Below are 27,347 nucleotides of genomic sequence, written 5' to 3' on the forward strand. Positions count from 1 at the left end.
TCCCTGACTAAGTCCTTATTTCTCCTACTTGACCTCCCTTTTGTGTTGCCTATCAGTGAGATCTGTACCCTTTAAGCCCTTGATATTCATCCCACCCCTGACCCTATATATCGTTATACTTTCCTATTTCTCCTTTCTGTATTGTATTTTAATGTCTGTCTCCCCCTCTAGACTGTAAGCTCCTTGTGGACATGGATCGTATCTACCGACTCATATACTGTGCTTAGTACAGCGCTCTGTGCAAAGTAAGAACTCAGTAAAAACAATTGATGCATGATTGATCGCTGATAGATCTCTCCAGCGGGGCTGACAGACCAGCCTTAGTCCTGAGACTTGAGGACAGAGGGCCTGCAGGGGAGGATTGATTAGGGGGAGAGTGATTTGAGTCAAGAGGTCATGAGTTCTAATTCCAGCTCCACCACTTGTCTGCTGTCTTGGACAAGTCACTTCGCTTGTCTGTGCCTCAGTTCCCTCATCTGTAAAATGAGGATTGAGACTGTGAGCCCCATGTGGGACAGGGACTGTGTCCAATCTGATTATCTTGCAACTAACCCAGCACTCGGAACAGTGCTTGGCACATAGTAAATGCTTAACAAGTACCATTATTATTATTATTATTATCCTGCAGAGCCTCTTGCACGTCTCATCCCTTCCTGTCAAATTTTATTTTTGGACCAGAACCGAAGAAGCTCCTAATGGCCAAATTCACCAAACATTTAGAATAGTACTTCCCAAGTATTATGATCACATTTTCAGGGTCCACTAAAAAAAGAGATTGAGAGAAGAATGTAATGGCATGAAAAGCAAAAAAAACCCCAAGTTTTATTAGCCCTAAACTATTTTTCCCAAGAATGACAAAATAATCAATTTATAATCACTTTAATTCTTGTTCAAAATACATATGAAACAAATAGAATAAAATTATATTTCAAGTGCTTTCCTTTTCTGTTTTACAAAAGTTATCACAAACTGTACACTTCATAACATATCTTTGAGGTTTCTTGTTACATAATTCATATGAACCTGACAAATATTTTCACACGTTCTAGAGGAGACATTGTAAAAATACTGAAATGTGTAACATCTCTTAAAGGTGAGTGCAAAAACATTTACTCTAAGTAATACAATTATATGCTGTCAAGTCTCACAAATGGCTGGTTAGCACATACAAAAAGCCAGAAACACGAATTCCAAAAGATTTTTTTGTCACCTCTTTTCTATAATACGGAAGCCTAAGATATTGACTTGAACAATGGTTAAGTATCAAACCACAAACTGCATCGAAAAAGTCACATCATGAACACTGACTAAAGGGAACCAAAAAGGTCAAAATTTTACTTCGAATCCAAATTAGTCGATGTCACATAGCTAGGAGAATGGTATGTTGGAAAGAACTTTTGTGATTCCGCACCATCTCCATACAATGAGTAAAGACTGAGGTCTAATTATCATGATTATCTTAATGGTATGTGCAGTTCATCCGGATTTAGGCCCCAGTGGGTTGTCATTCTGTAAAGGAAGTCTCATTATTATGCTCACAGACTATTTAGTTTGCAGGGCTCAATGTCATATGCCTCTCCCCTTTGGTCCCAATTGATTGATTGGTTGAAATTCACTTGAATGCCTGTGTCTCTTTTCCAAGTTCAAAAGAACGGGCAAGTAGGGGGTGGGATTAGCCCCTTTCTGTAAAATAGTAGCCCTGGAGGATTAGTTGCTTTTATAAACCAGTCAATCCTTCTGGAAATTGGTCTCCGGCTATATCATTCACTCTTTCTAAGTAGAGGTTTTGGGGGCCAATGTAGAAAACACCCTGTGTGTTGGTGCCCAATGGACTTCTGGGATTCCATCTCTCTAGGCACAGCCTGTGTCTTGAGGTTGACTGGTACCTTATCCAAAACACATTTGTTTAGTTGTGACACAAGGAAACAGAAGTTTTGGAAGAATGAATAAAGCACATAAAATAAAGGCCTTTTTTCTTCTTCTTCGGAATTAGTTCTGGCAGAGGATTTTGATTTTCATTCATTCATTTATTCATTCAGTCGTATTTACTGAGCGCTTACTGTGTGCAGATCACTGTACTAAGCACTTGGGAGATACAAAATCACAATAAACAGACGCGTTCCCTGCCTAGAGGGGGCTTTTGATTTCATAGCAAATGAAAGGGAGTCCGGTTTAGTGCCCAGAGGCCTGACTTAAGCATAATTTCTTAAAGACCTGATGAGTTTAACCTTGAAGTCTCTCACTCACCTATGTAACACAGAGGGGTATTCAAAATTGCAATTCTTTCGAAACTGCGATAAAGTGGTTGAGCTGATGCCCAGCACAGAAATGAAATGTGAGCAGGTTCGAAACCCATAAAAAATTCTGACTTCTATATCATACTGCGGAGACCAAACGTATTTCCTTTGCTTGATCAGAAATTTATGGCTACTACTTAATTCATCAGAGCTAAGAAGAAAATTGCTTATAGCTAGAGATACCTTCATTATTGATTCCGAACTGATAGGATTCAATCGGCAAGACTGGAAAAGATCAAGACCACCGGGTTCTGGAATGTCGGGCAAGAAACTCCAGTTAAACCATCTCAGAGAAAAGTATCTGTGACTATCCTATTTTTATAAATCTTCAAGTGAAAGAAAATTTGTAAGCTTTCTTTCTCTCCCTCTCTCTGTCTCTGTCTCTCTCACATATTCTTGTAACTAATTACTCTGCCAAGTTTAATCGTTCTTCCTGAGGGTAGGTTCATCGGAGGACATTTCAGGAATCATTTGCTTTTCCTTGCCCTGGTCTTTCTAAATAGTCTGGCTGTGTTTACAGTATTGCAGTGTTCCTTGTTATTTTACCTAGAGGACAGAACACCACAAAGTGACAGCATTTAAAAGGAAAATCAAAATATTTTCAAAAAAGGTTACAATTATCTGTCATTGGTCAAACATACGTTATGCTGGTTAATCATTAATGGCAGATGACAAGTAATTACCACCAACCTATTATATTACCAACTCATTTTAATTAATACAGGATTGAATAAATGTAGGAAACATTGAAAATTCAGAGATATCATCTAGTTTAATTAGCTCCACTTACCCATGTAAAACATAAAATCATTATTTTCATTCAAATACCAGCGTTCTTTTTAGGGATCTCAGATGAATCCCATTCGGTGTTATGCCGTTTAGAGAACTATTAAGCTCCACATAGGTTTTGATAGTTCTTGTCACACAAAAGGGATGCATATTCCTCCAAGAATTTAATTACAGAGAAGACTTTCAAAGTACTGTATTCAGCCTATTTTACTTGCACTTCAATATCTTTATTTTCCGAAGATTAAATATCTCTGCTAAAAAGCTCTTTCATTTTGTGCATTTTTGCTTAATATTATTCAACCTTCATTGCATTAGAATCACTCTTCCTTGGCTCCGTAATAAATTGTCATCTCAGAGATTATGTCCCCTTATAACAGTGTTAGAGCTGTCACAAGTTGAATCTGGGACGAATGCTACGGGCCTTTGCATATTTCTTAGTTTCGTCCAAAGGTTAGGATGATTGACCGTGCAACTTTAAATATTCATTTAGCAATTACAAAAAAGAAGCTCTTTAGGAAAAAGTTGGAGATCTGCACACTTTTTGATGTGGTCCTCACAATCGGGTGAGGTGGATAGAAAGGGAGATAAAAGTGGGTTCTGTGGAAAAGGTTTCATTAGGTGATTGTTGTGATTTCTCTTCCGACTTTAGGTGTAGACTATTCCACATTTAAATAAGGCCCTTGGGCATACGGACCCCACAGAATCAGGGCTCGATTTTTAGGGGTGAGGACTGGGCCATGCTGGGAAATCACCTTCAAGAAAACAATGCTGAACCTTTATTAGCTTTATTTATCGTCAGATACCACCAGCCCTAGTGAAAATCTTTCGGGTCTATAAACATGCAAAGGGAGAAAATGATTACACAGAAATTCCTTTTTCAAAATAAGATCCTTAGGGGTTCGAATCGGGGGCTGGAAATTGCAACTAAATGTGAAAATGAAGTAGATTAAAAATAAGTTCTCTTTCTTCAAAAACCTGAGTTCAGAAGTGATCATTTGTGATCTCCCTGCAGTAGCAAGTCTCCTAGTTGATTATCTAGCTTTGCATTTCTGCGGCACTTGTTCATAAGAGTCATACTAGTGTGAATTAATTAATACCATTCAATACTCCTCTGTCTTGAAGGGTGTAAATTTAACTCTGCAGGATTGCATGGATCAAAGGTGTACAATTTAAAAAGCTATCAATATTCTAGTTTATAACACTTTTGGCCCATCATTCCTTTATAACTGCACTTAGACACCCTCCAACATGTGGGACAATTGAATTATTTATCTTTAAAGGAAATGCGAAAAACTAAGAACTTGGTAGCTGAGATAACATGGAAAGTCATCTTTTAGGGATTCTTAGGAAGCCCAAAGGAATCATTTTTATGCTCAGTATAAGTGTATGAACTATTTATGTAACCGTGGCAATGTGTGACTACTTTGTGACTCAACACATTGACCCTTTCTTAATCTTTATTTTTTCCCTGCTGTTGACTCTCTGACAAGATAAAAACAAAGTCAAGGCTCTTTTTGGTCTCAATTCCTTTATCACCCTATCTTCTCTGACTATTAATGACTCAGTTGCTAAAGAAAGGACACCAGTGTCCTGTGACCTTAAACATCTGCCCTCTTGCTTTTGAGTTTGTCTCCAGAAACAGGGTATCTTGCCTTAGTCACTTAAAAAAAGGAAACCAAAAAAACTTTCCCCGGGTTTTATGATCATTCAAGGATTCCATACTGGTTCTGCCCACTAGAGAGATAATTACCCTCTTCTTCTGGCTAAATCTAAAGTTTATCACTATAAAACAAAAATCATTTGTATTTTCCTTTGAAAAGGCTAATGCTTAGCTTTGAACCCTCCACATACCCCAGATGATATCGTTTTCATGAAAAGAATCCAATAACTAACAAACCTGAACATCACTCCTGAATACATGGCAGAACCAAACCTCCATCCAGTAGCCAAGAGGCCACTGCAGTTCTGAACAGTTCCTCTGGTTCAAAAACCTCTTTCTCCTGATCGATCCCAGGCACTTGTAACCAAAAGTTGGACACGTTTCATTTTGAATCCTCACCGCAGGCCTCACCATGAGGACAGGAGAAACTTTAAGCCCTGATAGTGTCTGCATTCTGCAATTTTTCTCTGTTTCTCCCATTAGAGTGTAAGATCTCTGGGGGCAGGAACCTCATCTATTAATTCTATCGTACTCGCTAAAGTACTAAGTACAGTGCTCGGCACACAGTATGTCTAGTAAATGCTATTGACTGTGCCCGGGATATCTGTCATACGCTTTAACTGTTCAGTATCTGTATTGCATTTAATGGGTGCTCAATTAATATCATTCAGTACTGTTATGGCAGATGCTTTATCCTGCTGAGATTCTCTAGAGCTTCCTCTACCCCAGAGGAAACTCACAAACCATTCTCTTCACTTCTCCTATCTTCTCTCCCTTCCCTTCTCCTCATGGGAACTTTTAAATTGAAGAAAAAGTCTCCACAAATACATGTTTCTAATGATTCCATGATAAGACACACATTATTGAAGTTCACCACTGATTTACTTTTAGGCCGTATCTGCCAGGGGCAGAGCCTTGTCAGTAAATCATTTGTTTCTGTAAACAAACATTCTACTTTGGCACTTCTCAACAGTATAAACATGACTTTTCAAAGTTGAAAATGCCGACTTCATTAACAAATATTTCCAAAACAGAAGGCTTGGCTTCAATCACTGTGACTCAAATAAGCATTTGCTTTAAGAGGTATTAGGTTATCCAGACACTCTACAAAGTATCCAACCTATCACTTTTAACAGGGAAACTCCCGCCTAGTGGAAATTGTTTCTACAAAAGGGAAAGTTAGGACTTCGTACTTTCAAAATCACTTCTTAATAAAATATTCCTGCCGTTGAAAGTGCTTGTTCGTATTTTAAAATATTTGCATTTTCCTCAGTCTTTCTACCCACTAGAGATGTGGTCTATAGGCATAACCTAAGAAAACCTAAAAAGGTTACATTCGGTACAATTTCAAGGTTTGTTTTTTTTCTAGTTAAAGATTCAACATTTTTCAAAATGCAGGCTTTGCCATAAATCGTGGACAGGATTCACTCCTCATCTACAACCTGGGGGTTCAACTGCTCGTTCTCAGCACGGCTTTACTTTCACACTTAGTTTTGCTTTTTTTCAGTCCCCTTTATCGATGGAAAGCCAGTATTTGGAGGAGTACGAAATATGCAATTTGGAAATCCATAATGCTCACCTGAAAATTGAAATGTAAAGTCCCTAAACCTAGACACTTGTTTCTACGGTCCAGAGATTAGTTGGTGACAAGTAGACCTAATTTCTAAGGAGAATTCAGTCTCTTTACAAAAAATTTGCATAGCTTTTCTCATTCCTGGTTTGATCATGGGCAAGGACTGTAGGGTTGAGCCTGTCTATTAATCAGTTTCTTTTTCCTGCATATTGCAGGGGCATTGTTCACGTTGTGTTTCTATAATATATGGATGAGCAACACTGTCTTTTTTTAAGAAGAAATGCGTTTGTAAGTTTTAGTTCCTAATGAGGAAGTCAACATCACCATTATTTATCTACCTTTAAGGTAAAGGGCACACATTGTAATACCATTATTCCTTTGGTGTTTGATAGTATTTTCTAACCAAGAAAATACACAATACATCATTTCAAAACACACATGACATCACACTACTAGATTATCTTGCAGTTGTACAAAAAAGAAAAACCCAAACTCTGATTCTGTTTGTTGCGGAATGAGAATGCTACATCTATTTGTGAAATCATTAAACTTCTTAAATATCAGGTCCAATATAGTGCAACAAATATGTATCTCATGTTACGGAGGACAATACGAAAAAGATAGCTACAATGGCGCAAAACTCCGTTTCTTAGCTACTGAACATTATGCCTTAATTTCCTTTCAAAGCAGCTTTGAAATCGATCCACTATTGTTCAGTTCGAATCTCCCAATTTTAAAGGATGTAAATATGTGAGGTTGGGATGAAGGGGTGGAAAAGAGGTGTGATTGATATGGTTATTCCTGACCCTGACTCTCGTGCCTGGAACTCCCTCAGGATACAACTGTGTATCCTCAGGAAGAGCATGAGGCCAAGCAGTCTTCCATCTATCCCCTCCTTTGCTTGTCGCTCAGAGTGGGAACGTGCCCGCCTCAGTTGGAGAATCAGTCCCTACGCAACAGTTGTCTCCAATGCCACGCTCCCCAGGCAGTTCTTTATTCTCAAGGGAAGCTGAAATGACAGTTGTGCTAATGACTGGCTTGCCTGAAATGATAATCACCAACCCTCCTCACCTCCAGGTGCATCTCAAGCAACCCTGTCCTTCTCTGCTCTGGTCTCAACCGGCATGGAGACAGATCCCCCTGTTCATGTGGTAGGATGGGACCCCGTCACGTTCCTCCATTTTCCCTACCCTGCCAAACCCATCTGATGCTCCTTCATGAAGGATTTAAGACAGCTCACGCTCCCCAGATTGCAGGGCACAGAATCGTCCTCATTCCCACCACAGCACAGACTTGAGGGGCTGTTAGGATGGTGACGGTAACAACCCTTATGAAGGAAACTGGCTTTAAGATGAATGAACGGTTTAGCAAGCCACCGCAACAGCTGCACTGAGATGATCGCTGATGAAATGATGCGTTCGTATGGGTTTTCACATCAAACTCTAAAAGGTTCCATCGACCGCCATATGGAATTTAGTGCAAAATCGATACCGTACAAACGGGGTACGAAACAAAGACTATACATATATGACAATTGTGCTACCTTAGTAATAGCAGCATAAGCTGTGTTCATTTTCAAGTGTGGATTTAATGTTTTCTTCTGATTGCCTTACAAAGAATTTACAACATCAAAAATGCTCCGTCGAAGAATAGGCAATGCCCAACAGACAAATGAGTGCTTCTGTGGACAGAAGGAATATTTTGGCTCAGGTGAAATGATCCAGAAGTTGAGAAGTATTATATTGGTATAAGACGAAACGATTAGGAGAAACATCACTCATTTGAATACGGACGCGGCCCGCCCTTGGATGACGGACCCCCTCCCCCACCTCCCACGGATGCGATGAGGCCGTGATCGTGGGGTGACAGGGGAGAGGCCGTCTGAAGGATCTTAGGGCGTGGAAGGTGGCTTGGGAGACGAGCAGGATCCTTGACTATCAAAACTGGTTGCCCGGCCAGGTAACTGGAAGAAAATAGTTGGAGTAAGCACGATACATTGATGAAACACTGCTAAGTGAGCCGCAATTTCAACTTGCTCCTTTTATTCCTTAGTGGTGATTTTGTCATTCCACATTGTGCTCAAGGCCTTACAGGCTGTGTATGCCAGCTGCCCGCTAGGAATTTGATGTTTTGAGGCAATGAGGCCCACGTGGCTCACAGGCAGAACATTTAACAGACAGAGCTGGCACAAATGACACGTGATTCATTTATTTACGCTGGCTGTGACTTCTTACTTCTATTTTAGTCTAGCTACTTAGACCCTAGGCAAACCCCAGGTATGTTAGGACAATGGAGTGAGTGATTGTGGCAGGGAATATGTCTGTTCTATTATTCTAGTGTATTCTCCTAAGTGCTTAGTACAGTGCTTTGCATGCAGTAAGCGCTCGATAAATTTGAATAACTGACTGAATGATATGGGATATGAGGAACTGGCAGAGATTAGGGATGGGAGGAAAGGGAAATCACTGGTGAGAATCCACTCGTGAATTAAGATGTCTTTCAGTAACCAAACCCAAGCCAATTCCTAGAAAAATCCTCTCATCAATTCAATGTACACCATGGATTAAAAAAATAATTGTATCTTGGATTTATTGAGTGCTATTCACATATCTTTTCCCTTAATTTCACTACGCTCTGGGGTAAATCATTCAATCATTGGTGTTTATTGAACATTTAATGCATGCAGATCGCTTGAGAGAGGACAATACAACAGAATTGGTAGATACGTCCCTGACCGTAAGGAGCTTACATTGTCTAGTGGGAGACAGTCATTAATATAAATAAATTATAGATCTGCACATTAGGTAAATTAGAGAGAAGGAGGAAGTGTACAAACCTCTCAAGAGGAAAGTTCTTGCTTATTATTAGTAATAATAATGCTAATATTATTTGTTAAGAGTTTACTAAGTTCCAGGCACTCTTCTAAGCGCTGGAGTAGATACAAACAATTCAGATTGGACACAGTCCCGGTCCTATATAGGGCTCACAGTCTTAATCCTCATTTTATGGATGAAATAAGAAGTACATATCACTTCCACTACATCGTAAGTTCTTTGAAGTCTTCTTTGAAGGCAAGAATCATGCCTATCAATTTTATTGTACTCTCCCAAGCACTTTGTACATTACTCAGGGCAAAAGTAAATGATCAGTAATTGAGGGAGAACATAAGCAAGAAGCTGATGGTGGGAAAAGTGAGAGGGAAGGACAATTTGATATTTAGAGGAATGAAGTGAACAAACTGGACTGTAGATAGGAGCAAGGGTTTGTACGGGGGAGAGTTTCAAATGCGGTTCTCTTCTTAGTTCTCCAGTTGTTCTTCCTTGGTCTCTTTCATCAGCTTTCCCCCTTCCATAAATCCTGCTTATTGAGCGCTTCCTGTGTGCAGAGAAATGTACTAAGCACATGGGAGAGTACAATACAACAGAGTTGTTTGACATGTTCCCTGTCCACATCGAGCTCATCCAACCCTACTAAATCTGGGTGTCCCATAGGCTCTCTTTTCCGGGTCCTCTTCTCTCCACATTTTGCACTCATTCCCTTGAGCAGCTCATCTGTTACTATGGCCTCAAGTACTCTAGTCTATTTCAGCATCCCTGACCTCTCTCCTCTTCAATCCCACAGTTCGTGTTGTCTCCAGGACAGCTTTACATCTCCTCCTCCATGCTTTCTGATTACAGTCCACATCCTGTCAGTGTCCAACCTGATTAGCTTGTGTCTACCCAAGTTCTTAGTACAGTGGGTAGCACATAGTACGCGCTTAACAAATATCATACAAAGAAAAATGAAAAAAAACACTACCATCCTCTCCACTCCTGAAGTCCAAAACCTTGGCCTTACGCTCTACTCCTAACACTCTTCCAGTCCTGATATAGAAAAGTTTACTGTTATACTGTACTCTCCCAAGAGTTTAGTTCAGTGCTCAGCACTCAGCAAGCACTCAATAAATGTATGATTGAATGAATGAATGAATGTGGGCTAAGGTTCAGAGGTGAGATAGATGAGATCAATATCTTAAAGCTCACCTCCTCCAAGAGGCCTTCCCAGACTGAGCACCCCTTTTCCCTCTGCTCCCTCTACCCCGCCCCCTTCACCTCTCCGCAGCTAAACCCTCTTCTCCCCCCTTTCCCTCTGCTCCTCCCCCTCTCCCGTCCCACCCCCTCAGCACTGTACTCGTCCGCTCAACTGTATATATCTTCATTACCCTATTTATTTTGTTAATGACATGTACATCACCTTGATTCTCTTTATTTGCTATTGTTTTAATGAGATGTTCTTCCCCTCGATTCTATTTATTGCCATTGTTCTTGTCTGCCTTTCTCCCCCGATTAGACTGTAAGCCCGTCAAAGGGCAGGGACTGCCTCTGTCTGTTACCGATTTGTACATTCCAAGCGCTTAGTACAGTGCTCTGCACATAGTAAGCGCTCAATAAATACTATTGAATGAATGAATCAATCAATATGTTTATTGTTATACTGTACTCTCCCAAGACTTTAGTACAGTGTTCAGCACACAGCAAGCACTCAATTAATATGATTGAATGAATGAATGATTGTGGGCAGAAGGTCAGAGGTGAGCTAGATGAGATCAAAGTTGGTGTAAGAGGAGCCAAGTGAGCAGGCTGGGTTGTAGTATGAACTCAGTGAGGTAAAACAGGAGGGGGTGAGGTGATCGAATGGTTTAAAACCCATGGTAAGGAGTTTTGGTTTGATGCAGAGGTGGAGGGGCAACTACTGGAGGTTCTTAAGGAGTGGGCAGATGTTGATTCTATGATGTTTTTTGGGAAAAATGATCCAGGCAGCAGATGGTATGGGCTGGGGTGGGGAAAGAGAGGAGGCAGAGAGGTCAGTGAAGAGGCTGATGCAGCTTGGAGAAGGGGCAGATTCTTGAAATGCTGTGGAGGAAAAAGCCAAAAAAACAAAGAACAGGATTTGGCAATAGATTGAGTATTGGGTTTGAAAGAGAGGGATTATTAAAGAAGGCTATTTTTTGGGCTTCAGGAGTGGAGAGGGTGAGAGTGATGCAGTAATCAAGGTGGGATAGGATAAGTGTTTGAATCAACATGGTAGCAGTTTGGATGGAAAGGAAAGAGTGGATTTTAGTCATTCTGTGAAGGTAGGACCAACAGGAGTTGGTGACGGATTGAATATGCGGGTTGAAGGAGAGAGATGACTTGAGGGTAATGCCAGGGTTACAGGCTTGTGAGACAGAAAGGAGAGTGGTGCTGTCTACAGTGATGCAAAAGTCAGGGGAAAGGAAGGGTTTGGGTGGGAAGACGAGTTCTGTTTTGGACATGTGACATTTGAGACGTCAGCAGGACAACCAAGTAGAGATGTCTTGAAGGCAGGAGGAAATGCACTTCTTCCCAAGTTCTTAGTGCAATGTGCTATACAAAGTAAACACTTAAAAAACACCATTTATTGAATTATTTGTGAATTCATGCCCTCTTATAGCACTTCTGTTTATATCTTACGTGCTCTGTTGTTCAAGTACTTGCTTACAATTCTCTCTTCGACCCCCTCAATCTGGCTTCCATCACCTTCACTCCATAAAAACTGCCTTCTCAAAGGTCACGAGTCAACTTCTTCTTGGAAAATCCAATAACCTCTATTCCATCCTAATCCCCCTCGACCTCTCGGCTTCATTTGACACTTTTGACCATTTCCTCTCCTGAAAACAATATCCAAACTCGGCTTCACTGGCACCATCCTCTTCTGGTTCTCCTCCTTTCTCACTGGCCGCTCATTTGCAGTCTCTTTCATGGGCTCCTCATCTACCTCCCACCCCCTACCTGTGGGACTCCCTCAAGGTTCAGTTCTGGGTCCCCTTTAATTCCCCATCTACACCCACACGGTTAGAGAACTCATCCTTTTCCATGGCTTCAACCACCACCTCTAGGTGAATGATTCCCAAATCTTCATCTCCAGTCCAGATCTCTCTCCCTCTCCACAGACTCACATTTCTTCCTGCCTTCAAGACATCTCCATTTGGATGTCCTGCCATTACCTTAAATTAAACACGCTTGAAAGAGAACTGCTTATCTCTGCACCCTAACCCTGTCCTCCCTCTGACTATTCCATCACTGTAGACAACACCGCCATCTTTCTTATCTTACAAGCCCCTTGGCGTTACCTGTAGATCTTCTTTCTCCTTCAACCACATATTCATTCTATCAATGATTCTTGTCGGTTCAGCCTTCGCAACATCACTAAAATCCGTCCTTTCCTCTCCATCCAAACCCCTACCATGTTAATCTAAACACTTAGCGTATCTGGCCTTGATTACTGTAACAGCCTCCTTGCTGACCTCCCTGTCTCCTGTCTCTCCTCACTCCAGGCCATACTTCATTCTGCTGCCTTGATCATTTTTCTACAGAAACATTCAGTCCATGTTTCCCCACTCCTCAAGAACCTCCAGCGGTTGCCCATCCACCTACACATCACTCTTCCCCTCTTCAAAGCCTTATTGAAGGCATATCTCCTCCAAGAGGCCTTTCCTGACTAAACCCTTATTTCCTATTCTCCCATTCCCTTCTGCATCACCCTGATGTGCTCCCTTTATTCACCACCCCCCCCCATCTTCAGCCCCAAAGCGTTTACATACATATGGGTAATTTATTTATTTATATTAATTTTTGCCTCTCCTTCTGATATGTAAGCTCCTCATGGGCAGGGAATCTGCTATATGGTTATATTGTACTCTCCCAAATATTTACTACAGTGCTCTGCATAGAGTATGCCCTCAATAAATTGTTTTAATGATACTGAATATCCCCTTTTTTCTTTTTCTTCCTACATGTACATTACTTTAGACTCTGTATGACTCCTTTGACAGTTTTGACCATTTCCTTCTCCTGAAAACATTATCCAAACTCGGCTTCACTGGCACTGACCCTGATCCTGCTAGAAGGTAAACTGTTTGAGGTCAGGGATCATGTCTACAATTTCTAGTGTACTCTTCCAAGCACCCGATTCAGTATTGTGTGCACTGCAAGTACTCAGGAAATACTTGGTATGGAAACGGCATGATGGACGGATGACGTTCTTCATCTTCATTATTACTACAGGTCTGGGAATTAGAGAATCTGGGTTCTGATTCTGGCTATAACACTGTGAGAACTTGGGCAAGAAACGTTAGCCTTTCTGTGCCTCGTTTTCCTCATCTATTCTCCTTTCTACTTAGACTTTGAGCCCCATGTGGAACAGGGACTGTTTCCTACCTGATTATCTCATATCTACCCCAATGCTTGGTTGCAGTGCTTAACATGCAGTAGATACTTAATAAGTACCAAAATTAATTAAAAAATTCTCATCATAATGACCTTTAGCTGCCTTTAGCAGGTCTATTTCTGGTGAGACAAAGCTGTTCATATTTTTCTTCTGTGTCAGTGACCATGCGAGGGGCATTGGTAAGCATACATACCATTCTCCCCTCTCTCTTTTTCCTTTTTTTTTGCCGTGGTAATTCGGATTTGTGCAGTGTCCGCAGCTAATTCCCTAAAAACTCTCTATTTAGCCTGGAAACTCTTTTTTTGATCAGGTTCTGCAGACAAGAAAAATGGCAGGTTCTGCCCAGATAAGAATCTGTTACCTCCCATTTCCAAATCCTGATTCTCAAAACTTATGTTATGACACCCATCAATACAACCTGGGAGAGAAATTATTTCTCAAATCCAAATTGTGATGTTGTGATTCCTGAGGCAAAATGAGCTGTTTGGGGGAAGGTACCGCCTCAGAGTGTGTGGGGAGTAGCATAGCATCAAGACAGGAGAGGTTGATCGGGAAAGGCCAAAGGAAAGTAAGAAAAGGAGAAAGAAAAGAGAAAATGTCTATTCCACGAATAATAACAATGCTGCTGATAATAATAATAATAATAAAATAATATTTGTTAAGCGTTTACAATGTGCCAAGCATTGCGTAAGTAGTGGGGTAGACAGGTCCCACATGAGGGTCACAGTCTAAATAGGAAGGAGAACAGGTATTGAATCCCCATTCTGTAGATGAGAGAAATGAGGCACAGAGAAGTTAAGTGACTTGTCCAAGGTCTCACAGGAGGCAAGTTACAGAGCTGGGATTAGAACTCAGGTCCTCTGACTCGCAGGCCCATGCTCTTTCCAATAGGTCACACGACTTCTTCTATGGTGGGATAAAGGTGAATTAATCTACTTCTTTAATCTACCTGCTACTCCTTTTTACGATACCTATGTATTTGTGTCTGATACCCCTAAACACTTTGATACTTACCCCATCTTGTATATATCTTTATACTCTGTGTTTCTTGAGAGCACTAATAATAATGAAAAAGAGGAAACAGATGCTTTGGAAGAATCAATAAAGCACACAAAGAAAGGCATTTGGCCTTCTTCCTATGAACTAGTTCTGGCAGATGATTTTGATTTTCATTTATTCATTCAATCCTATTTATTGAGTGATTACTGGGTGCAGAGCACTGTACTAATAATAACACTGGTATTTGTTAAGCGCTTACTATGTGCAGAGCACTGTTCTAAGCGCTGGCGTAGACACAGGGGAATCAGGTTGTCCCACGTGGGGCTCACAGTCTTAATCCCCATTTTACAGATGAGGGAACTGAGGCATTGAGAAGTGAAGTGACTTGCCCAAAGTCACACCGCTGACAAGTGGCCGAGCCGGGATTCGAACCCATGACCTCTGACTCCAAAGCCTGTGCTCTTTCCACTGAGCCACGCTGCGTACTAAGCGTTTGGGAGAGTGCACTATAACTGTCCAACCTTAATTCCCAGTCTTAATCTTAATCCCCATTGTACAGATGAGGGAACTGAGACACAGAGAAGTGAAATGATTTGCCCAGGGATAAACAGCAGACTAGTGGCGGAGACAGGATTAGAACCCTGGTCCTTCTAATTCCCAGGCCTGTGCTCTTTCATTCATTCATCCAATCTATTGTATTTATACTAAGTGCTTGGAAAGTAAAATAAGACAACAGATAGAGACATTCCCTACGCAACAATGGACTCACAGCCTAGAAGGGGGAGACAGACAATAAAACAAAACAAGTAGACAGGCATCAATAGCATCAAAATAGATGAATAGAATTATCCATTAGGTCACACTAAATGCTTGGGGGATTATAGGATAATAGAGTTGGTAGATACATTCCCTGCCCATAAGGAGTTTACAGTCTAGACGGGGAGTCAGACAGTAGGATAAATAAATTATTGGATATATATATTTGTCTCTCACAGTAGCTTATAAATTCTTTGTGTGCTTGGATTGTTTCTACCAACTGTATTATACTCTTCCAAGTGCTTGGTACCGTAAGTACTCAATAAATACTGTTAATTGATTGACTGTTATTCCTTTTATCCATTTCTGTCTGATCTGCATTTAGCTTCAACACACTGAAGCACCAAAATAAAAAAAAAAGAAATGAAAATCCTAAAGACTGAGATATTTGTTGGCAAATACCAATTCTCTCCTATTTTACTCTCCCAAGCGCTTAGTACAGTGCTCCATACAGAGTTAGCACTCAATAAATACAATCAATCAATTTTTTTTAAGATCCTTGAATAGAGTCATCGTTATACTAGAGGAACCTTTTGTCCTTTGGGAGTTTAGATGGCTTGACACAGCCAATGTGTGTTCATGATGGTTAAAAAAAAAAAATATTGGAAAGGGATGTATGTGGATGAAACTTGGAGACAGCTGTTAATTTCCTGATGCTATTTTTTTAAATGTTATTTATTAGGTGGTTATTATGTGCTGGGTACCATGTTAAGTGCTGGAGGACATACAAGATAATCAGGCTAGATACAGTCTCTGTCCCATATGGAGTTCACAGTCTCAATCCCCATTTTACAGATGAGGCACCTGAGACATGGAGAAGGGAAGTGACTGGCCCAAGGTCCCACACTGCAGATGAGTAGCCAAGCAGGGATTTAGAATCCAGTTCCTCTGATGTCGAGGTCTATGCTCTTTCCAATTGGCCGCACTGCTTCTCTAACTTGGGTTAGCTGTCCTGAAAAATGCCCAATTGGAATATTGAAGGAAGTTTCCAGCCAAGGAATTTAACTCAGAGCTAATCCAAAGTACCTCTCTCTTCACCAGCCTTTTCAAATTTATCTGCAAGTTAAGACAATGTTCCCTTTCCTGACATCGGAGCACTGGAGCATTATCTGCTCCTTTAGATAAAAGAAAAGTTAGCCCTTCGTTCTGCTACTGGTCCTCTCTTCTGCATCCCCCGTGCATGTTTTTCTGTACCCAAGCAGCACAGCCTGTTGGCTAGAGCATGGGCTTGGGAGTCAGAAGGTCATGAGTTCTAATCCCGGCTCTGCCACTTGTCTGCTGGGTCACCCGGGGCAAGTCACTTCACTTCTCTGGGCCTCAGTTACATCATCTGTAAAATGGAGATTGAGACTGTGAGCCCCATGTGGGACAGGGACCGTGCCTACCCGATTTGCTTCTGTCCATCCCCAATACAGTGCCCGGCACACAGTAAGCACTTAACAAATATCATTATTATCATTATTATTATTACCTCTCAAACCCTGTGATTTTCATCCCATTCCCAAAATACTTATGTACATATCTATACGCAATTTATTATAATGTCTGTCTCCCCCTCTAGACTGCGGGCTCCTTAGGGATCACGTCTACCAACTCTAGTGTATTATACATACCAATGATTGATTGAATGTAGGCCAGAGAGTTAGGTCAAAGTCATCCATTCATTCAGTCGCATTTATTGAACCCTTACTGTGTGTAGAGTACTATACTAAGCGTTCGGGAGAGTACAATAGAACAATAAACGGACACGTTTCCTGCCCACAACGAGCTTACAGTCTAGAGGGGGGAGCAGAAATAATAGGACACGGAGAGAATGCTTGCCTCACTTTGACACGCCCTCAGTTTTATTAAATGAGATAGCGATTGGATTAATTTGGTCATTTGGAGCAGTGGATGAAAAGCAAAATATTGTGCGATATCATGCCCTATTTTGAATTCATTCATTCATTCATTCAATAGTATTTATTGAGAGCTTACTATGTGCAGAACACTTTACTCAACGCTTGGAATGTACAATTCGGCAACAGATAGACGCATGCAATCTGAGAGCGGTGCAGCCTAATGGACAGAACATAGGCCTGGGAGTCAGAAGGACACTGGTTTCTAATTCCCCCTCTGCTGCTTGTCCTCCGTGTGACCTTGGGCAAGTCACTTCACTTCCTTATGTCTCAGTCACCTCATCTGTAAGATGGGGATAAAGACTGAGACTGAGAGCCCCATGTGGGACATGGATTGTGTCCAGACTGATTGAACTGTCCCTACCTCAGTGCTTAGTACGGTGCCTGGCACGTAGTAAGTGCTTAACAAATAGCATTAAAAGTGGGAATTTTAATATCAATTGAAGGAAAATGAAAAGTGAAGGAAAAGAATATGAGACGAAGGCACAAGACTGTATGAAATGCGAAGTTACCTCTACCAAAGGGTGCCAATGGGTTATCGGCTTTCGGTGGTAGGCTAGCATTTCGTTCCAGTGGTCTCGCCCAAGGCCTTCAGCATCAAGTCCTGTCCTGCATACCCCTATCACTTCATTGTGTCCCACCCTGAGGAGAGAGGAAATAAAAGTTTTTGATTACATTATCGAAGGCAAACAGCGTTCTAAAATATCCTCAAAAAGCACAAAGATACTACTACTACTAATAATAATTGGGGTATTTGTTGAGCACTTACTATGTACCAGGCAATCTTCTAAATTCTGGGGTAGACACAAGATAATTGGGTTGGACACTGGCCCTGTTCCACATGAGGTTCACTGTCTTAATCCCTATTTTACAGATGAGGTAACTGAGGCACAGAGAAGTTGAGTGACTCACCCAAGGTTACACAGCAGATAAGTGGTGGAGCTGGGATTAGAACCAAGGTCCTTTTTACACCCAGGTCCAAGCTCTATCCACTAGGTCATGTTGCATCTCGAGATTGCAACTGTATATATTTTCGTTACCCTATTTATTTTGTTAATGAATTGTACATCGCCTTGATTCTATTTAGTTGCCATTGTTTTTACGAGATGTTCTTCCCCTTGACGCTGTTTAGTGCCATTGTTCTCGTCTGTCCGTCTCCCCCGATTAGACTGTAAGCCCGTCAAACGGCAGGGACTGTCTCTATCTGTTGCCGACTTGTTCATCCCAAGCGCTTAGTACAGTGCTCTGCACATAGTAAGCGCTCAATAAATACTATTGAATGAATGAATGAATGAATGAGATAGTTTAGTAACCTAGATATCTAGCAGCAATGTTCTACATTTCTTTTATTGAATCTTCCAAAATGTTTTTCAAATGTTTTTCAATGACTCATAAGAAAAATATAGTCAGTTTTGTACCTATAATCTCAGTACATTTTCTGTGCATAACTAAAGCTGACCACATGGTTTTCAAGCTCAGGGCTGAAATCTATTGACTTTTGTTTGAATATTTATACAGGTAGATTTCTTAGATGAAAATAACAATGTCTTGGTTTCGTATGGTGACTTTCTTTTTCTAAGAACTCAAGCCTAATTTTATTTTATTCTCTTGTTTGAGTTGTAAGGTCGGGGAGGGAGGTTTTTTTTCCCACCCAAAGAGTAAGCAACTTACCAAAGGTTCAGTAGCTAGACTGCAAGCTTGTTGTGGGACAGGGGAATGTTTCTACCAACTTTTGTAGTGTACTCTCCCAATGGCTTAGTACAGTGCTTTGCACACATTAAGTGCTCAGTGATGATGATGGCAGGGTTTATGTCTGAACTAAGTCTTCTGTTTCTTCATATAATGTTCTTTCCGCTAGACTTCTATAAATAACTTCTAAAAACAAAGTTTAGATTTCTAACCAATTTGGCACTTAAGAGAATAAATCCCAGGGTTTGAACTCTCTAAATGCATTTTGATTATACTCAGCTCAATCATATTCTCTAAGTAAATTCCCTTTGAAAATATTTCTGTTTCTCTAGACTAAGAAAGATAGAATTGGAAAAAATGGAACTGTCAATTTCTAGCCTTGTCCCTCATCCATCAAATTAATCAAAAGTTGGGGGCTCATTATCAGAAATTGATAGTATAAAGAGCATCAAAGTTCCTAAACAGACCGAAGGTGCCTGATGCAGTTCCACCGATGGCAACCAAACGTGGTCCAATGGGCATTTTTGCAGCCACGAGTACGTACCGATCGTAATCCATCACAGCGATGGAAAGGCTGACCTGGTCCACATTCTCAGGAGGAATGTCAAAAATGATAGCCTCATTATAGATGGGATTCAGAGTGTTTTTCTTTGTGGTTGTTTTTCGTTTTTTCAACCTCCGACCCTCACACATCAGAGACACTTTGACATAGGGATCTGAAAAATAGGAAGTGGGTTTTAGTAACGCACATGCAACATGAGTATTGGAGTTGGATTTGTAGTCTGAATACTCAATGATTATTTTTTCCTAAAACCATCTACATTATCATTTTTTTTTTGAAATATAGATGGATGGCTCTTGCTGGTTTTCTTACCAGCTGATGGCAAGTAAGAACAATCTGTGACAGTGGTTAGGAGTAATAAATTTGATTCTGTTCGCTGCTGTTACTTTGAATCGATTTGCATTGATTAGAATTGATACGAAGAAAGGATTTGCTTTTTCCATGTGCTACCCCTCTATTTGGAGAAATGTAGTCCTTTCCTCTCTGTATTACAGTTTCCGTGATAACATATTTGCAGCAAATTATTGTTATTTTCTAATGGTATTTATTAAGTGCTTACAATATGCCAGGTATCGTGCTAAGCCCCGGTATAGATATAAGATAATCAGGTTGGACACAGTCCATGTCCCACATGGGGCTCACAGTCTAATCTTCATTTTACAGATGAGGTAACTGAGGCAGAGAGAAGTGAAGTGACTTGCCCAGGGTCACACAGCAGACAGATGGCGGAGCCATAATTAGAATTCAGGTCCTTTGACTCCCGGGCACGTCCTCTTTCCATTAGGCCACACCGCTCTTGTTTTGTGTCACAAAGAGGATGGAGAGAGGTTTTGAACTTTGCAAGATTGTGTAAAATTTTTCAATATGTTGAGTCAAAACCAACTCTAGATACCTCCACACCAGAAAAAAGAACATCAATTAAGAGGGCCCCCAGAAAGGCAACGTGGTACGGAAACCACCAAACGTGCAGTTAATTGTCTTGTCTTATGCTGTCGAGTCATCTTCGACCCCACAGGGACACATCTCTCCCAGAACGGCCCAACTCCATCTGCAATGGTTCTGGTAGTGGATCCACAGAGTTTTCTTGGTAAAAATATGGAAGTGGTTTACCATGGCAGCCGTCCGCGCAGTAAACTCAAGTCTTCACCCTCGACTCTCTCCCATGCCACTGGTGCCCAGCACAGGTGAGTTTTGACCTGTAGCAGATTGCCTGCCACTCATGATCCACTGCCCAAGCTTGGAATGGAATGGATATGCCTCTGCCTGACTCTCCCTCCGGTAGTCGAGACTGGTAGAGGGAACTCTCCAGGTAATTTAAGCATCCTAGGACATTCAAGTTTTATTATACAACTTAGTGTGCTTGTTGTTGTTTTGGGCTCTTGAGGAGTGAGGTTTCAATGCCACAAACTTCCTGGAAACACTGAGATTATTTTATGGGCCCCTCACAGCATGGCATAGTGGTTAGAGCACAGGCCTGGGAGTCAGATGGTCTTGGTCCAGGCTCCACTACTTGTCTGCCGTGCGATTTTGGGCAGATTTCTTGACTTCTCTGTGCCTCAGTTACCTCATCCGTAAAATGGGGATTGAGAGCGTGAGCCCCACCTGGGACAGGGACTGCGTCCAACCTGATCTGTTCGAATCCACCCAAGTGCTTACTTAGTACAGTGGCTGGCACACAGTAAGCATTTAATAGATACCACAATAATAATAATGATCATTATTATTATCACCCAACAGGGTCTGGATGGTTTCCCTGAGGTCAGCCTCATCCCTCCTTCTCTGGAGTATCATGGCTTCCTTCCAGGCTGATTCCTCTCGTGTCACCTACCTTTGCATCTTCATCCTCTCCCCAACCCATCTACCATATTTTCTCCCTGGAGACTGTAAGCTCCTTGTGGGCAAGAAATGTGTCTACCAACTGTGTTGTCCTCCCCCAATAGCTTAATACAGGGCTCTGCCCCCAGCAAGTGCTCAATAATTGATTGATTGATTGATTACCATGGCCACAAGCAACTCTCCCACTGCAAACTCACTCCTGGTTGTTTCTTTTCACTCCTAACCCAACCCAAGCTGGGTGGCTTCCCCACTTCTTGAAGCTCCAGGCACTTCTGATGAAGCTCAGGTAATAATAACAATAATAATAGTATTTGTTAAGTACTTACTATGTCCCAGGCCTGTACTAAGCTCTGGGATAGATACAAGGCAATTGGGTTGGACACAGTCCCTTCCCACAAAGGGCTCTCGGTCTTAATCGTCACTTTTCCAGATGAGGTAACAGGCACAGAGAAGTTAAGCGACTTGCCCAAGGCCACACAGTAGATGTGTGGCAAAGCCTGGATTAGAACCCAGTTCCTTCTGACTCTCAGGCCCGTGCTCTGTCCAGTAGGCAATGCTGCTTGTCAGAGTGCACAAAAGGGAATGATTGTTCTCTGTTCTACAGTGCCCTCCTTCTCATCTTGCAAAACCAAAACAAATTTAGGGATCAGTAACAGGATTTGGGGAGGCCCATATGCCCTCCAGACTGTGACATAATTCAGTGACTGTCCCCTGTACACCACTTGAACCCCTCTGTTTGTGACATGGGGATAATTTAGTATCTGATTAGCTGATTTCCTGGCACAATGTAAGGATTAATGAGGCAGTGCCCCTAAAGCATTCTGAGTGCCTTCTGTGAAAGATATTATATAAATGCAAAATAGTCTTACACTGCACTACAATTGCATTGTTGTTTACTTGTCTTCCATGTGATCTTTTGGGGACCATAAAAGAGACAGAATGAACAGGAGCCTCCAGTAATCGGCACCACAGAACAATTTTTCCTCAGAGTTTCCCGAAACCAACAAGATTTCCTCTCCACAACAGTTGTAACGGGCAATACGATGACGCTTTTTAAGATGGGCAAGGAGAGGGAGCCATGGCCTAGTGGATGGAGCCCGGGCCCGAGAGTCAGAAGGACTTGGGTTCTAATCCCGGATCCACCACTTGTCTGCCGTATGCCCTTGGGAAAGTCATTTCACTTCTCTGTGCCTCAGCTACCTCATCTGTAAAATGGGGATTTAGACTGTGAGTCCCATCTGGGGCAGGGACTGCGTCCAACACGATCAGCTTGGATCTACCCCAGCACTTAGAACAGTACCTGGCCCATAGTAAGCACTTAATGAATACCATTTTAAAAGAACAACATATAAAGTAAGAAAAGCATCTTATCGTTTGCTGTTGTACTTCATGATCCACTGGAAGGGTCCATACACACCTGAAGAGCCCGTAATGTCCATGGCCTTGAGGTTTCTACACTTGATGACTGTTAATGTCATACGCCCAGCAGTAGGTAAGTAACAAAGGGAGAACATGATTTCACCCAGATCTATGCTTTCCTACAAAGGAAAACATGGTTAGAATTTAGTCTGTTATGGTAGTGATTCAGAAAAATAAATATTGAATAACACAATTCTAAATCTGAGTTGAGTGCAAAATCATTTTTGCAGAACATTCCCCGTTACTTAAAACCAATGCGTAAAAGATTACAAAAGCTTTGTTTAAATGAACCAGCCTGAAGAGGAAATGAAGAAGTGAATGTTTTGTCACACTTCCCGTCAACTTATGGATTTGCTCTCAAAAGTGACTTCAAGTGGTTGTATTTGCAACCCACCAAACTTTACGTGAATTTATGAAACCGCACACTGAGACTAACTCTCCCAGTGTCAGAGTTTACGTGCTGGTAGTAAGTTCAGCATTTCTGGAGAAGAATGAGCTCTTTCAGACGCATCGGGACAGAGCTGAATTTATTGTTTAAACCATTCTGGGTCAGTTCCCTTGTGGTTTGAAGAGATTAGTGGCTAATTTAGTCCAAGGAAGTCAATTTGCATACTGAAAGGATCAGGCTATGCATAACTAGATGAAACCAGGAAAACACAATTAGGATGAACCAATTCCAAAATAATGCCTTGCATCAGATCAGGAGATCATCAAGCTCTGTTCTGGAAGAACTTGTACAAATTGGAAATTTCTTAGAATCAAAAGACATTTCCCAAGGTAAATTTAGACTCAGAGCACAGGCTGCAGATTTTGCCAGCTCCATTTCATTACTTTGTGATTCAGGAAATGACCCTTTCCGCACCTCGGCATCCAGAAAGACGCTCTAGGTCGTGCCTGCAAAACAGCTGTCTAATGATATTTCCCTGAAGCTGTCTGGATCCATGACCACTATCTTCCCTGCCTAAGGAAAATGGAGACAGGGTACATAAGCATGTGTTTTAAAACAATTCTAATGTAGTCTGCGAGTTTTTAGTTCAGTTCTTTGAACCAAGTGCCCAATAAATAATACTGATTGATTGAATAATGGCCAATCAAGTTCCAAGAAAGCTCTAAAACTCTCCACTGAGTAAATAGGAAGACTCTTTCAGATGGAAGGAGAATTAAAGATGGAAGAGAGCATTTGCTTTGGTAGAAGGACTGAACCTGAAAGGTGACAGGGACACAGAGACAGTTCACGGTATTGCTATTGTTGAATATTTGCTCCATTCTTCCTAGTTCTTTCTCCCTCCTTTTCTCTGAACTACTTTAGGACCTTTCAGATTCAATCCCTTCCCATCAACCCACACTCAGTTGACCGATCACTGTTACTTATTGAATGTCTACTGTCCGCAGAGCACTGGCCTAAGCACTTGGGAACACGAGAAGCAGCTGAGCCCCCTTTCCCTCTGCTCCTCCTCCTCTCCCTTCCCTTCCCCTCAGCACTGTGCTCATTTGTATATATTATTTATTACCCTATTTATTTTGTTAATGAGGTGTTTCTCATTAACACCTCTTGATTCTATTTATCATGATAAAGTTGTGTTGCTTCTGTTTCTGTTTCGTTCTGTTTTGCTCTGCCGTCCGTCTCCCCCGATTAGACGGTGAGCCCGTCACTGGGCAGGGATGGTCTCAATCTGTGGCCGAACTGTACATTCCAAGCGCTTAGTAGAGTGCTCTGCACATAGTAAGCGCTCAATAAATACTATTGGATGAATAAATGACAGGATTAGAACTCAGGTCCTTTTGACTCCCAGGGCTGTGATCTATCAACTAAGTCACGCTGCTAGCTTTTCTAGAGTTGGGAAACGTGATCCCTGACCATGAGAAACTTACAGTTTTACAGTCGACCAGTCCCTCCTCTTTTAGGGATGGGAATTCCTCAAGAGTCTACCACATGTCTGCTAAATCTGTTGCATCGGAATAATAATGTTGGTATTTGTTAAGCGCTTACTATGTGCAGAGCACTCTTCTAAGCGCTGGGGTATATACAGGTTAATCAGGTTGTCCCACATGAGGCTCACAGTTTTAATCCCCATTTTACAGATGAGGTAAATGAGGCACAGAGAAGCAGCATGGCTCAGTGGCAAGAGCATGGGCTTTGGAGTCAGAGGTCATGGGTTCGAATCCCGGCTCGGCCACTTGTCGGCTGTGTGACTTTGGGCAAGTCACTTAACTTCTCGGTCCCTCAGTTCCCTCATCTGTAAAATGGGGATTAAGACTGTGAGCCCCACGTGGGACAACCTGATTCCCCTGTGTCTACCCCAGCGCTTAGAACAGTGCTCGGCACATAGCAAGCGCTTAACAAATACCAACGTTATCATTATTATTATTAAGTGACTTGCCTACAGTCACACAGCTGACAAGCGGTGGAGCTGGGATTTGAACCCATGACCTCTGACTCCCAAGCCCGGGCTCTTTCCACTGAGCCACGCTGCTTCTCTACTCTCCCAAGAGCTCAGTACAGTGCTCTGCACATAGTAAGTGCTCAATAAATACCATTGGTTGATTGATGTACCTCACAGCACTTATATGCCCCATAGTACTTATGTACCTATCTGTAATTTATTTATATTAATGTCCTTCCGCGACTCTGGGCTCTAAGCCCTATGTGGACAGAGAATGTGTCTGTTCTACTGTTAGACTGTACTCTCCCAAGTGCTTAGTACAGTGCTCTGCACACAGTAAGTGTTCAATTAATCAGATTGACTGACTGACAGAGAAGCAGCGTGGTACAGTGGAAAGAGAGCGGGCTTGGGAGTCAGAGTTCATGGGTTCGAATCCCGGCTCCGCCACTTGCCAGCTGTGTGACTTCGGGCAACTCACCTAACTTCTCTGTGCCTCAGTTACCTCATCTGGAAAACGGGGATTAAAACTGTGAGCCCCACGTGGGACAACCGGATTACCTTGTATCACCCAGCGCTTAGAACAGTGCTTTGCGCATAGTAAGCGTTTAACAAATACCACCATTTGAGAATGTGAGTGGTCCTGCCCAAGACATTAGCTTTATAATCAGTTCCTCTGGGCAGGTTTTCAAGTCCTGAGGACTCAAGACCAAGGTTAATAACATTATTTCTGATGGGCAACCCCATCATCTGTCCTTCATTTCTGAAAATGATGCTGCTGACATTTATGGTGTGCCCACGTGTGTGGAGATAACTGAAAACATGGTCAAATTGACAGACCCCTGGCTTGGGAATCAGGAAAATATTTCCTAGTTCCGGCCCTGCTACTTATCCCCGGGTAACCTTGGGCAAGTCACTTAACCTCGCTATGTCTCAGTTTTCTCATCTGTAAAATGAAGATAAAATAACCATTCTTCCTCCTTCTTAGAACATGAACCCCATGGGGGACTAGGTCTGTGTCCTGTCAGATTTCTTGGCTCTAACCCAGTGCATTGCGTAGTTCTTGGCACATAGTAAGTGCTTCATAAATATTTTTAGAAAAAAAAAATAATCCACCCCATTCTGCACTGTGTGCAAAGAAGCATTTCTTTGCTGAGCTGATGCAGGGCTTGCCATCGTTTTTGACACTGCCTTTGGGTATTCTGAACTTCCCAAAGTCCCTAGACATGGGGAGGAAACCTTTTTTCCGATTGCTGCACATCGGACTAGTCTATCTGCTGAGAAGCTGAGAAGCAGCATGGCTTAGTGGATAGAGCACGGGCTTGGGAGGCAGATGACCTGGCTTCTAATCCTGGCTCTTACACTTTCATGCATTCATGCAGTCAGAGTTACTGAATGCTTACTGTGTGCAGAACACTGTTCTAAGTGATTGGGAGAGTACAATATAACAATAAACAGACAAATTCCCTGCCCACAATGAGCTTCTGATATGTGACTTAGGGCAAGTCACTTCAGTTCTCTGTGCCTCAGTTACCTCCTCTGGAAAATGGGGATTAATTCTGTGAGCCCTATGTGGGACAAGGACTGTGTCCAACCCAATTACCTTGTATTCCAACACTGTAATACCAACAATGTAATGTAATACCAATGTTATTATTATTCATTTATTCATTCAATCATATTTATTGAGAGCTTCCTGCGTGCAGAGCACTGTATTAAGCACTTGAGAGAGTATAAAACAATAAACAGGCACATTCGCTGCCCCTAACGAGCTTACAGTCTAGAGGGAGGGAGGGAGACATCAATACAAATAAATAAAATTACAGATATGTTTATAAGTGCTGTGGAGCTCGGCCTCTTTCACGGGCTCCTCGTCTGCCCTCAAAATGCGGTGTCACCTGGTGGGTAGAGCAGGGGTCTGGGTGTCAGAAGGGCCTGAGTTCTCTGAATCCACCCATTGTCTACTGTGTGACCTTGGACAAGTCACTCAACTTCTCTGTGCTTCAGTTACCTCCTCTGCCAAATGGGGATTAAGACTGTGAGCCCCATGTGGGACGCGAATTGTGTCCAACCCGATTCCCTTGTTATAATAATAATGTCGGTATTTGTTAAGCGCTTACTATGTGCCGAGCACTGTTCTAAGCGCCGCGGTAGATACAGGGTCATGAGGTTGTCCCACGTGAGGCTCACAGTCTTAATCC

The 27,347-nt window shown here is 41.9% G+C and overlaps 1 protein-coding gene across 1 annotated transcript in view; it reads right to left on the minus strand.

Moving 5' to 3' along the window:
• Window positions 1-883: 883 nt before the first annotated feature.
• The window catches only part of SYT10 (synaptotagmin 10), a 117,166-nt gene continuing 90,702 nt past the window's right edge, over window positions 884-27,347 (minus strand). Inside the window, exons 4-7 of the mRNA XM_029058791.2 lie at window positions 22,764-22,884; window positions 19,493-19,664; window positions 17,772-17,901; window positions 884-8,282 (exon numbers count right to left, since the gene is read on the minus strand). Coding sequence (XP_028914624.1) covers window positions 8,211-8,282; window positions 17,772-17,901; window positions 19,493-19,664; window positions 22,764-22,884 — 495 coding nt within the window. The 3' untranslated portion in view covers window positions 884-8,210. The remainder of the gene's footprint in view (window positions 8,283-17,771; window positions 17,902-19,492; window positions 19,665-22,763; window positions 22,885-27,347) is intronic.

This window comes from Ornithorhynchus anatinus, chromosome 2 (assembly GCF_004115215.2).
Source record: "Ornithorhynchus anatinus isolate Pmale09 chromosome 2, mOrnAna1.pri.v4, whole genome shotgun sequence".
Taxonomy (NCBI): Eukaryota; Metazoa; Chordata; class Mammalia; order Monotremata; family Ornithorhynchidae; genus Ornithorhynchus; species Ornithorhynchus anatinus.